At 51.5% G+C, this 13,725-nt stretch overlaps 3 protein-coding genes and 1 non-coding gene across 4 annotated transcripts; 2 read left to right on the forward strand and 2 right to left on the reverse strand.

Annotated features, from left to right (window-relative positions):
* Positions 1-4,147: 4,147 nt before the first annotated feature.
* On the forward strand, positions 4,148-6,678 carry LRP88_05787 (GMC oxidoreductase-domain-containing protein; the record flags this gene model as incomplete). The annotated part of the gene is made up of 10 exons (XM_083242333.1): positions 4,148-4,245; positions 4,296-4,467; positions 4,585-4,666; positions 4,723-4,864; positions 4,916-5,041; positions 5,092-5,510; positions 5,595-5,817; positions 5,868-6,072; positions 6,125-6,223; positions 6,274-6,678. The coding sequence occupies 10 exons, from the start codon at positions 4,148-4,150 to the stop codon at positions 6,676-6,678; spliced, it is 1,971 nt and encodes a 656-aa protein (XP_083101269.1).
* Positions 6,679-7,142: 464 nt separating this feature from the next.
* LRP88_05788 lies at positions 7,143-7,214 on the reverse strand. Its single transcript has one exon. It is a non-coding gene; the product is annotated as a tRNA-Asp (tRNA).
* A 2,061-nt stretch (positions 7,215-9,275) lies between these two features.
* Positions 9,276-10,880, reverse strand: LRP88_05789 (amidohydrolase 3; the record flags this gene model as incomplete). Its single annotated transcript, XM_083242334.1, has 1 exon — positions 9,276-10,880. One exon carries the CDS (start codon positions 10,878-10,880, stop codon positions 9,276-9,278), a length of 1,605 nt encoding a protein of 534 aa, XP_083101270.1.
* Positions 10,881-11,989: 1,109 nt separating this feature from the next.
* LRP88_05790 (transmembrane amino acid transporter protein-domain-containing protein) lies at positions 11,990-13,487 on the forward strand (the record flags this gene model as incomplete). Its single annotated transcript, XM_083242335.1, has 3 exons — positions 11,990-12,764; positions 12,819-13,381; positions 13,431-13,487. 3 exons carry the CDS (start codon positions 11,990-11,992, stop codon positions 13,485-13,487), a joined length of 1,395 nt encoding a protein of 464 aa, XP_083101271.1.
* Positions 13,488-13,725: the final 238 nt, after the last annotated feature.

Raw genomic sequence — 13,725 nt, forward strand, 5'->3', positions numbered from 1 at the left:
GGCTCCAGGCTTATGATACCACAGGGTGTTGTCGTAGATTTGCACATTGTTGTTTGCTTGAGAGAATCAAAAGTGGTCAATTGATCTCTATTTCCTCAATTGTTGCCCTTTGGCTGATGTAGACGAAATCCGCCGGCAGGCGTTCATGGTGTGGGTAGTCTCAGCCAATGTGAATTCTCAATTGAAGAGTTGAAGACATAAGTGTGTACCGGCTGCTGTGCCGTTGTAGGAAAAGGCTATGTTAGCTGAGAAGAAGATGGTGATACAAAGGTGTTGAGGACTGGAAACGAGAGAAGACGGAGGGGAGAAAGCAGGGTATTAAGCTTCGCCCTCGAAGCGGACAGATTGGCGCTCGACAGATGATTAAACTCAGGCTTTCCATCATAGACGGCTTATTTATCTAGGTTTGGGTATCAGATAGCATTAGGTTTGATGCCAAAGTGTATTCTTCGTGATACACTACCCCTATAAAAACCGGAATTCCAACATCAAAACAAACCAGAAGAGCAAGGGAAAAGTCACCATGGTAAGACTCGAGATCATAGAAGAATGCAATGGTGCATCGATGCTGTTAGCGTTAACTCGGACATCTTTTACGCAATCTCAAAGTTGACGATGCTTATACTTGGATCGCCAACGTAGGTCCAGAGTTAAATACATGTTCAGCAGAGTAGCTCGTACCTAAATAAACCAGGCATAAAGAACTCGTTTTAACCTCTAGTTTCTTACATGTTACATCATAGAAATTTCGCATAATTGCATATGTTTTTTCCACATTCTGTCGAGAAAACCAAAAGCTCTAGGGTAGTCGCACTCTGGATTCTATGATGCCTTGGCAAAGCGCTGAGACGTCCATAATCAACCTCTTGTTTCTCACACTGGAATCCAGACTCTGCAGTCACCTCAATCACAAACTATTGGCAACGAAACCAGATAGTTTTGGCTTATTATCCTTCTTTTGTTAGTTGTTTGTTCCTTCAATGTTGATGGACAGGCCCTGCCTTTAAAAACGGCTTCAGCACAAAGACATTCGATAACAGATTCCTGATTGTGCAAACGTCTCTCCAACGCGTAGCTATCCCGACCAAAGTGAGCAGAGGCGAGTGGAAAGAGATAAATCAGATGAGTGACTTGCGTCACCGCTTGTCTATGCAGACAAGTGAGATCAGACCCTTGCAAAAACTCCACAGGTCTAGATCCAGATCACGGGTCGGGATTGCGATCCTTGAATGTTACCCACTTCTCTCATAGGAGGAGTTCAGTCAAGGACGTGCTAAGTTGGTTATGTGGCATATCACTAATAACTTCCTCGGTAAGCCCCTTTTGGTATTCCCCTTTTCTTAGGTTATCATAGTAATCTTGGCGTTTGAGAGAGTAATTCAAGTTGACATAGGGTTCTTGTAGATCTCATTCGGATCTTTCTCTCGATATTCAGACCCAAGGAATGCTATCCCGATTAGACATCTGTTCAATTCTTAAGCTAAAGAAGAAGTCAAACAGATCTGTCAAACACCCTCTCCTTTTGCAACACGATGCTACAGACCTAAGAATACGGTTTATGTGCATACCGCAGAGAGCGCCAGAATAAATTCACAACAGAGGGTCTATGTGGCTGTGTCCAGCGATTGAAGGTCCGCGGAGATCACGAAGAACAGCAGAACTGTCGGCCGTTTCGCACGCTCAACAATATACTTGATGCAACTGTTCCCAAACCAAACCGGGAAACTCCGTAATTTGTGCAACTCCTGTGCCCTGAGTTGATATCCACAGCCATTGAGACAAAGGAAGCTTGGCGGTCTGCAGATCGCCATGTTTGTTGATTCATGTCACCGGACCCCCAATTACTCGCTACTCTGCATGCCGGACATCAACGGAGTGCCACCAAATGAAATTGGCCAGTTGCCTCGAGGAATATGCAGGTCCGGGCCCATGAGCACATGGCAAAGCTTGATGGCGCCGCCTCCGACGTAGCTGAGAACTGACTAGCAAGTCTCCAATGAAGCGCCAGCCAGAGACCAGCTAACGGTAGTCGTGAACAGTTACAGCTCTCCTTGATTTCATGACTAATGCCACATGGTTATCTTCTCGTAGCGTACACACGAGCCAGCTGCGGGGGGAAGTGCTACCTAAATCTCCCTTAGTTGCGTCGAGGCTTGCGGGGAAGCGTTGGACCAATACGGAGTAGTAGAAGAAGCTGATGAAGAGTACCTCGGTAGACGTGACATCCAGCCTGAGATGGGAGTATCTCTTATCCATAGCAACTAGGATCCAACTCCACAAGTCTCACCGCAGCTCAATGCACTCGTACTCAGCCGCCTGATCCGCCCTCACACCTGAGAGCTGCGGCGACGGCTCCGCACGAGGTGCGGGCTAACAGCCACCGGCCGGCAAGGATGGGTCTTCGGACATGTCAAGGCCGGGGGAGTAGCGCTTACTTCCCCAGAAATACGCTGGGGGAATCGACGTTAACTTAGTACAACACGTGGCAGCCAGTCTTTTTGCGGGGTAGCTTGTTCCCCCGTTGTCGAGGAAAGAAAAAAAAATATTGACGGAAAAGGGAAACGGATATGTAATTGCAAGAAGGAAACTGAAACAGAGACGCAGGGCACGAAAACGAGCCATGTATGAATTGCCTCGGATTATCGTTGCCGCTTACGTCCCCGTCAGAGACCCAACTCCCTGATGTCTTTGTTCCGCGGCGAGTTCCGCATACAGATCTGCGCGTTGGACGCATGGCACACAGTATTGGGGCTGGCTTGGACGGCTTAACGCCCGCAGCACCCGTTGGGCACGTTTCCAGACCTCCCGTGATACCCCAGACTGCGAGTCATTGTACGTACGGTCGTCGTCGTACTACCGTCGCTAGCCAGACGAGACAAAGAAAACAGCCGCCAGACTGTCACATCGGGCTCCTACCTGCGGCCGGAATGCTCGGCCTCGTTAACCCGGCAGAACAGAACAAGCTATTTTCAGGAGCTATACTTTTTGAACCTACCCCGCCTTGGACAGGCAAATCCCAGTCTTGTGCATATGCAGTATCACTCGAGTTTGGACTCTTGGTCTGCTCCTCCGGGGCACAGCCTCTGTACTTGCTCGGTTCGTCATCCTCTCGTAAGACCACCTCCGCGTCCCAGATCAAGAGCACAGCCTGCCTGGATTGCCGAGAATCTGGCAAGAGAGATCGGCAAAGCTCTCCCCGCATTCTGGGGTACATGGGATATGTGGAACCTTGTGGGGGACCGGGGGAGGTTATTCGCCCGGGGACAGACTGGGGATAGGACCCATGGGCGTCCTTGGCGTGTGTGACCCCGCGGGGGACGTCGTAATCTGATGGGCTAGAAGAGGCTTGTTATTCCTCCTTGGCTTGACGTGAGTGGTGGGATTGGAGCTATGAGCACCGGGGGGCTCGGGGAGATGGGACTTCCTGATCCAGCTTGCCAGGCGTGGGATGGTGCGGAGACGGTTTGCCCAGGACGGCTTGCGTGGGTCAATTGTGACAGGTCGAGTCATGATATAGGAGTCCGGATATCGATATGCGAGACTGGGCAAAACAGAGTGAGCAATTGGCTCAGGGGAAGAGAGGAGAGGCTCTAGAAGAGAAGGAATGAGCTCTGAGTGAGAAAGAAGGAGCTCAAGAACAGAGCGCGAGCTTGGTCTTGACACGATAACACCCTCAGACGCTTCCCTAGGCAGGGTCAAGCCTTGGAACGCCCGCTCAACATGGCACACAAGCTCGTCCGGCAGATCACTCCCTTACCCACGAATGCAGCCAAGCCAACCCGTTGGTCCAACCACACCCTGAAGAGACACACTTGGCCAGTGCTCCAGGAGCTGATGGGATAATGAAACCATACTCCCTCCCCAGATGACCCGTGGTGATGCGTCTTCGATTGGTGCCCGCATCGGAGCCATATGCGAAGATGAGCGCTTGGATATCTCCTTTCAGACATGATTGCGCATCTAGACTTGACTCGCGGAGGTCTCTCGGCATCTCAAGTCCTGTTCTGATCGTCTTCGACGTAAACTCGGCATCGTATTGCCTTTGAGGGGATCTATAAAGGAGCTGCTGGACGTTCATCTCCAGTCATACTTCACTCTCAACAAGAAACTTCTCAAACAATTGTCTCTGATCTGAATAAGCACTAACATGGCCGCATCGTACACGAACAGCGTCGGCACCCTGCCCGATGAGTTCGACATCATCGTGTGCGGTGGTGGCAGCTGCGGATGTGTAGTCGCGGGACGGTAAGGAGAAACACTTCTGATATTGTGACACGCAAACTGACCGGTGATAGACTTGCCAACCTTGACCATAACCTCAAGGTTTTGCTCATTGAGGCTGGAGAGAGCAACTTGAACAACCCTTGGGTGTTCCGTCCTGGAATCTACCCCCGGAACATGAAGTTGGACTCCAAGACTGCTTCTTTCTATGAGTCTCGTCCTTCAAAGTGGCTGGCTGGCCGCAAGGTAAGCGCAACAACCTGATTGTCACCGTGTTACTGCCATTGGCTTGCTCTGTTTGCTCAATGGCGGTGTTTGAATTTCCCGCCAGAACCAAGATGAACGCGTTTCTAACTGAATTAGGCCGTTGTGCCATGTGCTCATATCCTCGGAGGTGGTTCATCAATCAACTTTATGATGTACACCCGTGCCAGTGCATCTGATTGTAAGTTCAAAGTCCGAGCAGGCAATTTCCAGGTCCCGTGGCTGACTCTACGGTAGATGATGACTTCCAGGCTGAGGGCTGGACCACTGAGGAGCTTCTTCCTCTCATGAGGAAGCACGAGACCTACCAGCGAGCTTCTCAGAACCGTGAGATCCACGGAACTGAGGGTCCCATCAAGGTTTCTTTTGGAAACTACACGTGAGTTGCCCCTTTTGCTTGTAGAGTCCCCAGAAGCTGAACAAAGGCCAGATACCCCATCAAGGATGACTTCCTCCGGGCTGCCGAGTCCCAGGGAATTCCCACTGTGGATGATCTCCAGGATCTCACTACTGGCCACGGTGCGGAGCACTGGCTCAAGTGGATCAACAGAGACACGTAAGTAACTGTAGACACGTGCAATGCGACTCCAACTAACACAATATCAGCGGCCGTCGATCGGACAGCGCTCACGCCTACGTCCACGCCACCCGCGCCGTCCACAGCAACCTGTACCTCGCCTGCAACACCAAGGTCGACAAGGTCATCATCGAGAACGGCCGAGCTGTCGGGGTCCAGACCGTCCCCACCAAGCCCCTGCACCCAGGCCAGCTCCAGACCCGAACCTTCCGTGCCCGCAAGCAGATCGTCGTCTCTGGCGGAACCCTCTCCTCGCCCCTGATCCTCCAGCGCTCTGGTATCGGTGACCCCAAGAAGCTCCGCGCCGCTGGTGTCAAGCCCATCGTCGACCTTCCCGGTGTAGGACTCAACTTCCAGGACCACTACCTCACCTTCTCGGTGTACAGAGCCAAGCCTGAGACTGAGAGTTTCGACGACTTTGTCAGGGGTGACCCTGAAGTTCAGAAGAGTACGTCTCACCCCAGCCCCTATTTATCACTGCCCCCTTTTATCACTATATCGTCGAGTTACCAAGACTAACACGCGTTTTCAGAGGTCTTTGATGAGTGGCACCTCAAGGGAACCGGTCCTCTTGCCACCAATGGCATTGAAGCCGGTGTCAAGATCCGTCCCACACAGGAGGAGCTCAGGGACTTTGAGCGCTGGCCCACTCCCCACTTCACCGACGGATGGAAGTCGTACTTCCAGAACAAGCCTGACAAGCCCGTCATGCACTACAGTGTCATTGCCGGCTGGTTCGGTGACCACATGCTCATGTACGTTCATCTCTCCTTCCAAGTCTTGATCATCTGCTAACCGTATTTAGGCCCCCTGGCAAGTTCTTCACCATGTTCCACTTCCTCGAGTACCCCTTCTCTCGTGGATTCACCCACATCAAGTCTGCCGACCCCTATGAGACCCCTGACTTTGATGCTGGTTTCATGAACGATGAACGTGATATGGCACCCATGGTGTGGGGCTACATCAAGTCTCGTGAGACTGCCCGACGCATGGATGCCTACGCCGGTGAGGTCGAGAACATGGTAAGTTGATCAATCAAATACGAGAACCTCTGCTCACCAGAATAGCACCCCTTCTTCAGCTACGACAGCCCCGCCCGTGCTCACGACCTTGACCTTGCTACCACCAAGCAATACGCCCTCCCCGGCAACCTTACCGCCGGTATTGGCCATGGAAGCTGGTCTTCTCCTCTCCCCGAGTGCGACAGGAAGCCCGGTGCCCAGATCCTCAACTCCAACAAGGCTCACATCCGCGAGGAGCTCAAGTACAGCAAGGAGGACATCGAGGCCGTCGAGGAGTGGGTCAAGCGCCACGTCGAGTCCACCTGGCACTGCCTCGGAACCTGCTCCATGGCACCCAAGGAGGGCAACAGCATCGTCAAGCACGGCGTGCTCGACGAGAGACTCAACGTCCACGGCGTCAAGGGCCTCAAGGTTGCCGATCTCTCCATCTGCCCCGACAACGTCGGCTGCAACACCTACTCGACTGCTCTTCTCATCGGTGAGAAGGCCGCCATGCTCGTGGCTGAGGATCTCGGCTACTCTGGCGATGCTCTCAACATGACTGTGCCCACATATAACGCCCCCGGAGAGCTTGCTGTTCGATATCGTCTTTAAGTGCTGAGCGCAAAGGAACTGAAACTTGTTTGAGATTGTATCACTTTAGCCAAACGCAATGAAATGATTTGAGAGCGGTCTATGTATGGAAATTGATTGATGTGTGTTATTGTCGTGGTTTCCAAAACAGGTAATCCGGGGTTGCCACGGGACGGGACGGTAACAACGGTGCGGGTGGCTTGACCTATTTCAGGACACAGAATGTTGAGGAAGGAACGACGTTACGATGACTTGGGATCAACCAAAATGCAAAATTGATTCAGTATGCTAGCTATGAGCTGATAATTCAAACGAAGCATGGGCACTCACTGATCGGTGGACCTTGAAGCTGTGAAAGGCAGAGAAATCTGGTGTAACGAAAAAAAATACTACTGACCAAGGTACACCAGATAGACACGATGGTGATACCAAAAGGTTAACGACATCAAAAAAAGATGGTTCACGAGTTGCTACTCATGTGGCGTCTCTCCCGCCGGGAATTGAACCCGGGTCTCAAGCGTGACAAGCTTGCATACTGACCACTATACTACGGAAGATGTGTGGTTGTGATCAACCACTGTAGTGAGAGTTCGATGGTGGGGAGGTGGGATTAGTGGATTATATGTACAGAGCTTATCCTCAGGCTGGTGGGCGACGACCTCGCTAAGCTCAAGGAACACTTGGAAGAGATTCAGACCGGGAGGCGATCGCGCGAATATGCCCCAGGAGCTTCAGAAATAGATAGCCTTTGGTCTCCTGGTGTGGCGGGCTAGCCATCTTTCCGCAGATGAGGAAGATTCATCGAAGGTGTCAAGCTCAGAGGTTGTGGCGAGTCTTCCCACTTCAATGCCCGAGAGGGCCTCTGACAGGGAGATTTTCCTCTGATAGGTCCATGTGACTACAAAGGCCGTCGTGAAAAATCAGCGATTTCTTTTTGACGCTCTGGGTGCGCCGTTTGCCTCCTTGAAGGTCCACCCCAAAAGCCTTGCTAACATCTTAACGCATATGATACCCTTGTGTGTGTGTGAAGCTGGCTTTTTTCTCCCCCTCATAGACATGCATCCAAACGGGAAGCGTCAACAACCATGGGATCACTGAAATTCTAGTTTTCAGTCATTACAAGGGATACAAACAATAATGTTCAAGCAGAAGGACTGGGGTGACCTTTGGGTTCAGGTGTAAGATATACACATATGAGAGACATTACTGGAACTATTTTGTGGGTACGGGACATCCCCAAACGATCATGGATGGGGTGGATCAAATTACCCTGTCAACTTAGCTGAATGATGGATAAATACTTGCTCTGGGAAGCTTGTCGCTGGATGTCACATCTGCAAGGCTGGGCAGTCATTGTAACGCCCGGGCAGAATACTTAGAATCTTATGAGAGAATGGGAAGGACGGCGCCTCGCGTTCAAGTAGCATTGTTGAAGGTCTTGTTGCGGCTGAAGCTGCAAAGTTGCCCGCGACTAGCAGCTTATCGCGCGGCGCACGAAGCGTTCGAGGTACGACGGCGCCCCTAGCCTGTTCAATACTGCGAAGAATGCCTCGCAGCCTAGGATGGTCAATTCCCCTGTAGGCGGCAGCGGTAGCGTTGGTTATTTGATTGATGGTTATTCTCGCTATAGCAGCCCGTTTGGTCGCCTATTCCAGCGTCCTGTTTACCAACAGGGCGACGAGGTCCTCGCGTCTCTCTCTCTCTCTTCGATGACGACAAGCTCGAGAAAGCCTACATGGCCATGAGCCGGAGCCACCGAGCCAACGAAGCCCAGAACAACAACAAGGTAAAGAACGCGACCGCCGTGGCCGAGGGCTTCAACACTAAGGTGAGTGGATGTGGTGGTGGTAGAAGCCCGTTGATAGATGTTAGTACTCTCCATATGGCTCAGAGCTGGTGAGAAAAAGACTCGTGGGTATCCGGCAGCGACTTCTTCGGGGTTATGGTGTACCAATGAGTGTTTGGAAGCACCAGAGGGCACGAGCACGGGGAGTCAAATGGACGGGTCTACTAAGCCCCTATGCTCTCGAGACCAACCGGATACCGAGGGCGCGAGTAGAGACATCCGCAGCAGAAGCAGCAGATATGGGTCGCTCCTGAGCAACGCCCTCAGCCAGGAAGTGCAGTAGGTTGGAAATGCCGGCCATCATCCCCAGGGCGGTGGTGAGCTCGGCGAGGGCGCGACGAACACGAGCAGACGACGTTGGCGTAGTACAGTGTCCACCGCAGCGACCAACCGGTAATGGCATCAAGTTGCTAAGAGTTCACAAAATAGAAAACTATGAATGCATCTGTTTCAGTTATCGATCTAATCTTACCCTAGCTCAGCATGTTTACCCATCTCGTCAACGCACAAGCTTGTATGCCTTCGAGCTTGGCCAAATGGATGTTCCACGGACCAGACTTGGGGCGAAAAGAGAACTGTAAGAAATACTGAAGCCACTAAAGGGATAGCAGTTACTACTCGTGGTTAAGATTTCCTTTTCATCGCAGCCAAGAGGTTCCGTTTGACTCGAATTGATGTTGAGAGTTTGATCCCTTGCAACATCAGCATCACGCAACAGATCAATTATACGAGACCAATTTGAACGCAATACTTTTGATTCAGTCCCAGAAAATTATCCAAAAACCTTCCTCCCCGAGTAATAAGTCTCCCTAACCTTGCCCTGCAACAGATCCTCCCTATTCCACTCCATATCAACAACAATAAAATCCGCCAACTTGCCCACCTCCAAGCTCCCTGTCCGATCCTCCAAAAACACACTCCGCGCCGCTCCCTCTGAAGCAGCCACAAATGTCTCACAGAGACCTAACCGGAAGTGCTCGTGTATGACTGTTTGACAACTGGGGTCCTTGGAGGACTTTCGGTTGATGGCAACTTGAAAGTTGTGCAGGGGCGAGTAGGGGGATGTTGGGCTATCTGTTCCAATGGCCATGAGGGCACCGCCATCTGCGAATTCTCTATACGCAAACGCTCGTTCGTATCGCTCTTCACCTAATAGTCGAGGCCACTCGACGAGGGCGGTGGGATCTGCGTGGATAGGCTGGATCGAAGCTGTCAATCCGAGCTTTCCAAGCCTCTTTGCGTCTTCCGGGGAAGTAAGCTCCAGATGTTCGATTCGATGCCGTCGACCGGGTGTGGCGTGTTTCTCGAGGGCATCGATGGCCATTTTGACTGCTCCATCGCCAATAGCGTGAAGCGCAATTTGCAGCCCACCAGCATCAGCTTCCTTGACAACAGGTTCCAGGTGCTCAGGCTCCCAAATAGGTGGCGGCTTGTCCGCAGTGCAGTACGGCTCTGACAGGTACGCAGTGCAAGCATCAACGATTCCATCTGTAATAACCTTGATTCCAACGAGACGGACATTGGGGCTTGCTGTTGAGTTGTATATCCGGCTCAGTTCGATCGCTCGCTGTACTTGCTTGGAATTTTGCTCGAGATCGGCAGTGGGCTTAATCAACCAGTACGCTGACACACGAAGTGAAAGATCTGGTTGTGCCTTGTACAACGTGATGAGGGCATCCCAAGCATCTTCATCCATGGCCATTTCCACAGCTCCAGTGTAACCTGCGGCATTGTACTCCTGCACAGCCGCGCGGATAGCTTCAATACGCTCTTCCTTGGGAGACGAGCTAGCTTGGAAGGGCCAGATGATGGACATCATGGCGCCTTCGTCCAAGAGACCGGAAGGTTTTCCATCAGCATCCCGATGAATCTTGCCTCCAGCAGGATCAGGCATATCCGCCACGTTGAGTTGCTCAAGAGCAGAGGTATTGCACCAGCAAGAGTGAAGAGAGCCAGCGTCGATAAAAATAGGTCTCGGATCGATATCGTCAAGCATCGCGGCCGTTACTCCATCAGGAGTCATCCAATTCCTCCATCCTTTACACAAAATAGTCGGGGTATCAGGGTTGGCGGCAGCATAATCTCGAATAACGGATCGAATATCGTCGAGGGTCTTGCAATGGCTAAGGTCGACTTTTCGTAGAGATTGACCAAGTAGCAAAAGATGCATGTGTCCGTCGATGAAGCTGGGAAGCACAATCTTCTGCTCAAGATCACGAACCTCTGCGTCTTCGACATTACCGATCTCCTCTCGGGTTCCGACGGCGACGATCTTGTCCCCTCGCACAAGCATGCAGTCCGAGAACTGGGCCGTGCCATTGAGGCCTGCCCCAGCACTGGTCAAGATGCGACCATTGACGAACAAGGTGGTTGACATTGCTGATGTGATGGTACAATGAAAAAGAGTGAATCAAGGATCAATATATCCAAACAGAATGAGAAGCCACATTATGTCCAGACTGATAAACAAACCACACGATAACCTCGGATCTCAATGCCTCGTAAAAGCGAGTCATTCTCCCCAACATGCACCACACGCGCATAACCCGCTTCGAACTTCCCTCCCAGTTCAATTCCCACCTTCCTTCCCAGGAGAGTTCCCCACTCATGAAATCCTTTCCTCGGCAGCTGGTCATCATGCGGCCCACGTCCTACCATACAGATCCCAGTTATGAGTGGGAATCGTATAAACTGCGCCAGGGCGTGTTTTCTCACTCCATCATCGGTTTGTCACTGAAACCCCAAGTGACCCCAACCTTTTTTCCCCGCTCGAGAGAAACGTGTTTGTGACAGGGAAGGATGTGACGGAGGGTGTTCTCTCCGCACGAAGAAATTGGGGTCGGAGGATATGTTCGTCGTCGACATTAGCTGCATGCCAGGTAGTTGCAAGAAGAAATACATGGACAACATACATGAACCGTTACAATCAACATGATACAACCTTCGGCTAATGGCATGCCACCGTCCAAACCTTCTCCCAAAACATCACCATCTGTCAAGTCCACGCCCTACAAGCACAAAAAGCCCACTTAGCGCCTCTGACTCGCCAAAACTCAGCATCGGTAAACACAGGCTTAAACCCCATCGCCCTCGCCGGGTTCCTCCACGCTCGGTTGGGCCATAATCCACTACGGTTACCGGGACAGGCCAACCATGTCCACACTCCATTTTGTCAAAGCCTGATGTTCTCGAAACATTCAAGTCTCGTTCTCTCCGAAACTCCGACTAACCCCTATCACCCCAGAAGAACCTCATCCATGCTTGGGGTGACTGTTCCCCATAGGTAAGCTCCATGGAGACACCCCGGTCCCCATGGGGAACTGGTCCTTGGCTGGTTGGAGATATAACTTTGCTCGTTCCCCGTGGAGTTCCAGTTCTTCTTCTCCATCCTCATCCTCCTTCTTTGCTTCTTCGGTCCTTCCAGACCTTTCTCCTCCATCTTCATTGTTCCCAAGATATACACGGGTGATTAGGTCAACCGCAATTATGGGCCAAGACCAGATCTCCATGGCCGAGAAGACTGGCGATGAGATCCAGCGACAGCCCTCGTTCCACGAGGTCCCGAGCCAGTATCTTCAGACCGACCTTGAGAAGGAAAAGACCATCCAGGGTGACGCCCACTTCCATCGCCTAGGCTGGAAGAGATTGACCGTCGTCCTCATCGTCCAGGCCATTGCCCTCGGCAGCTTGAGTCTCCCAGGAGCCTTTGCCACCCTCGGCATGGTCCCAGGAACCATTGCCTGCGTCGGAGTAGGCCTTATTGCCATGTATGCCAGTTACATGGTCGGTCTTACCAAGCTCAAGTACCCTCACATCGATCACTATGTCGATGCTGGCCGGCTCTTGTTCGGAGGCTTTGGCGACAAGGTCTTTGCAGTCATCTTTGTGGGCCTGATGGTTCTCGCCACTGGCTCCCACTGTCTCACGGGCACGATTGCTTTCGTCAAGATCACCGGAGCGACCAATGTCTGCTCTCTGGTGTTTGGCGCCGTCTCTGCTATTATCCTCTTGGTTCTGGCTATTCCTCCCAGTTTCACCGAGATTGCCATCCTGGGATATGTCGACTTTGCGTCCATCATTATTGCCATTGGCATTACCATCATTGCCACGGGTGTTCAGAGATCGGAGACTCCTGGAGGCATGTCTTCGTCTGACTGGTCCGCATGGCCTCAGGATGACCTGTCCTTCACTCAGGCCATGGTCGCTATCTCGAACATTGTCTTTTCGTATGCCTTTGCAGCTGCTCAGTTCAGTTTCATGAGTAAGTTCCAGATGCTCGAATCAGGGGTAATCTTGCTAATCCAGTCTGCGGCAGGTGAAATGCATACTCCGGCCGATTTTACCAAGTCCATCGTTACTCTCGGATGCACCGAAATCGTCCTCTATACCATCACTGGCGCAGTCATCTATGCCTTCGTTGGCCAGAGCGTGCAGTCCCCAGCTTTGCTGTCCGCAAGCCCTCTGGTATCTAGGATCGCTTTCGGTATCGCCCTGCCTGTTATCTACATCTCGGGCTCGATCAACGCTACAGTCGCCTGCCGCTTCATCCACGGAAGAATGTATAAAGACTCGATTACGCGATACATTAACACCCCAAAGGGTTGGATCTCCTGGATTGCAGTAGTTTCGTTCATCACTATCCTGTCTTGGATCATCGCAGAGGCTATCCCCTTCTTCTCGGAGCTGCTTTCCATCTGCGCATCTCTCTTTATTTCCGGCTTTTCCTTCTGGATCCCTCCTATCCTTTGGTTCCGTCTCCTCAAGGAGGGCAACTGGTACGATAGGCACAACCTTAAGCGGGCTATCCCTAATTTGATCGTCTTTGTTGTGGGATTCTTCATCTTTATTGCCGGAACTTACTCTAGCTTCGACCAGATCGTGAGTTTGTCTACCCAACACTAAGCCACTGAAGCTAATCATAGTCCAGGTTGCCAAATTCAACAAGGGAGACATCGGAAGACCATTTTCCTGCAACATCGCTTAGTTGATGCGTTTGAGTTTGAAATTGTTAGCTGTTTGCATGGAAGCTGATGGGGATCGAGCGTTGTACATAGAACTTCATCCTAGTTGGAACATCCCCTGCAAGAGCCTTCGTCATCCAGGAAATAGAACTATATGTGTTGAACTGCTTGTTTTTCTGATCCATTTTTGAGATGGCATGAACCAATTGTCCTTTGAGGCGGTATTAGATAACGGCTGACATGATGTAATATCCCAACTAC

This window comes from Fusarium phalaenopsidis (genome assembly GCF_050370095.1).
Source record: "Fusarium phalaenopsidis strain FUZ10S chromosome Unknown contig_32296, whole genome shotgun sequence".
NCBI classification, from domain to species: domain Eukaryota; kingdom Fungi; phylum Ascomycota; class Sordariomycetes; order Hypocreales; family Nectriaceae; genus Fusarium; species Fusarium phalaenopsidis.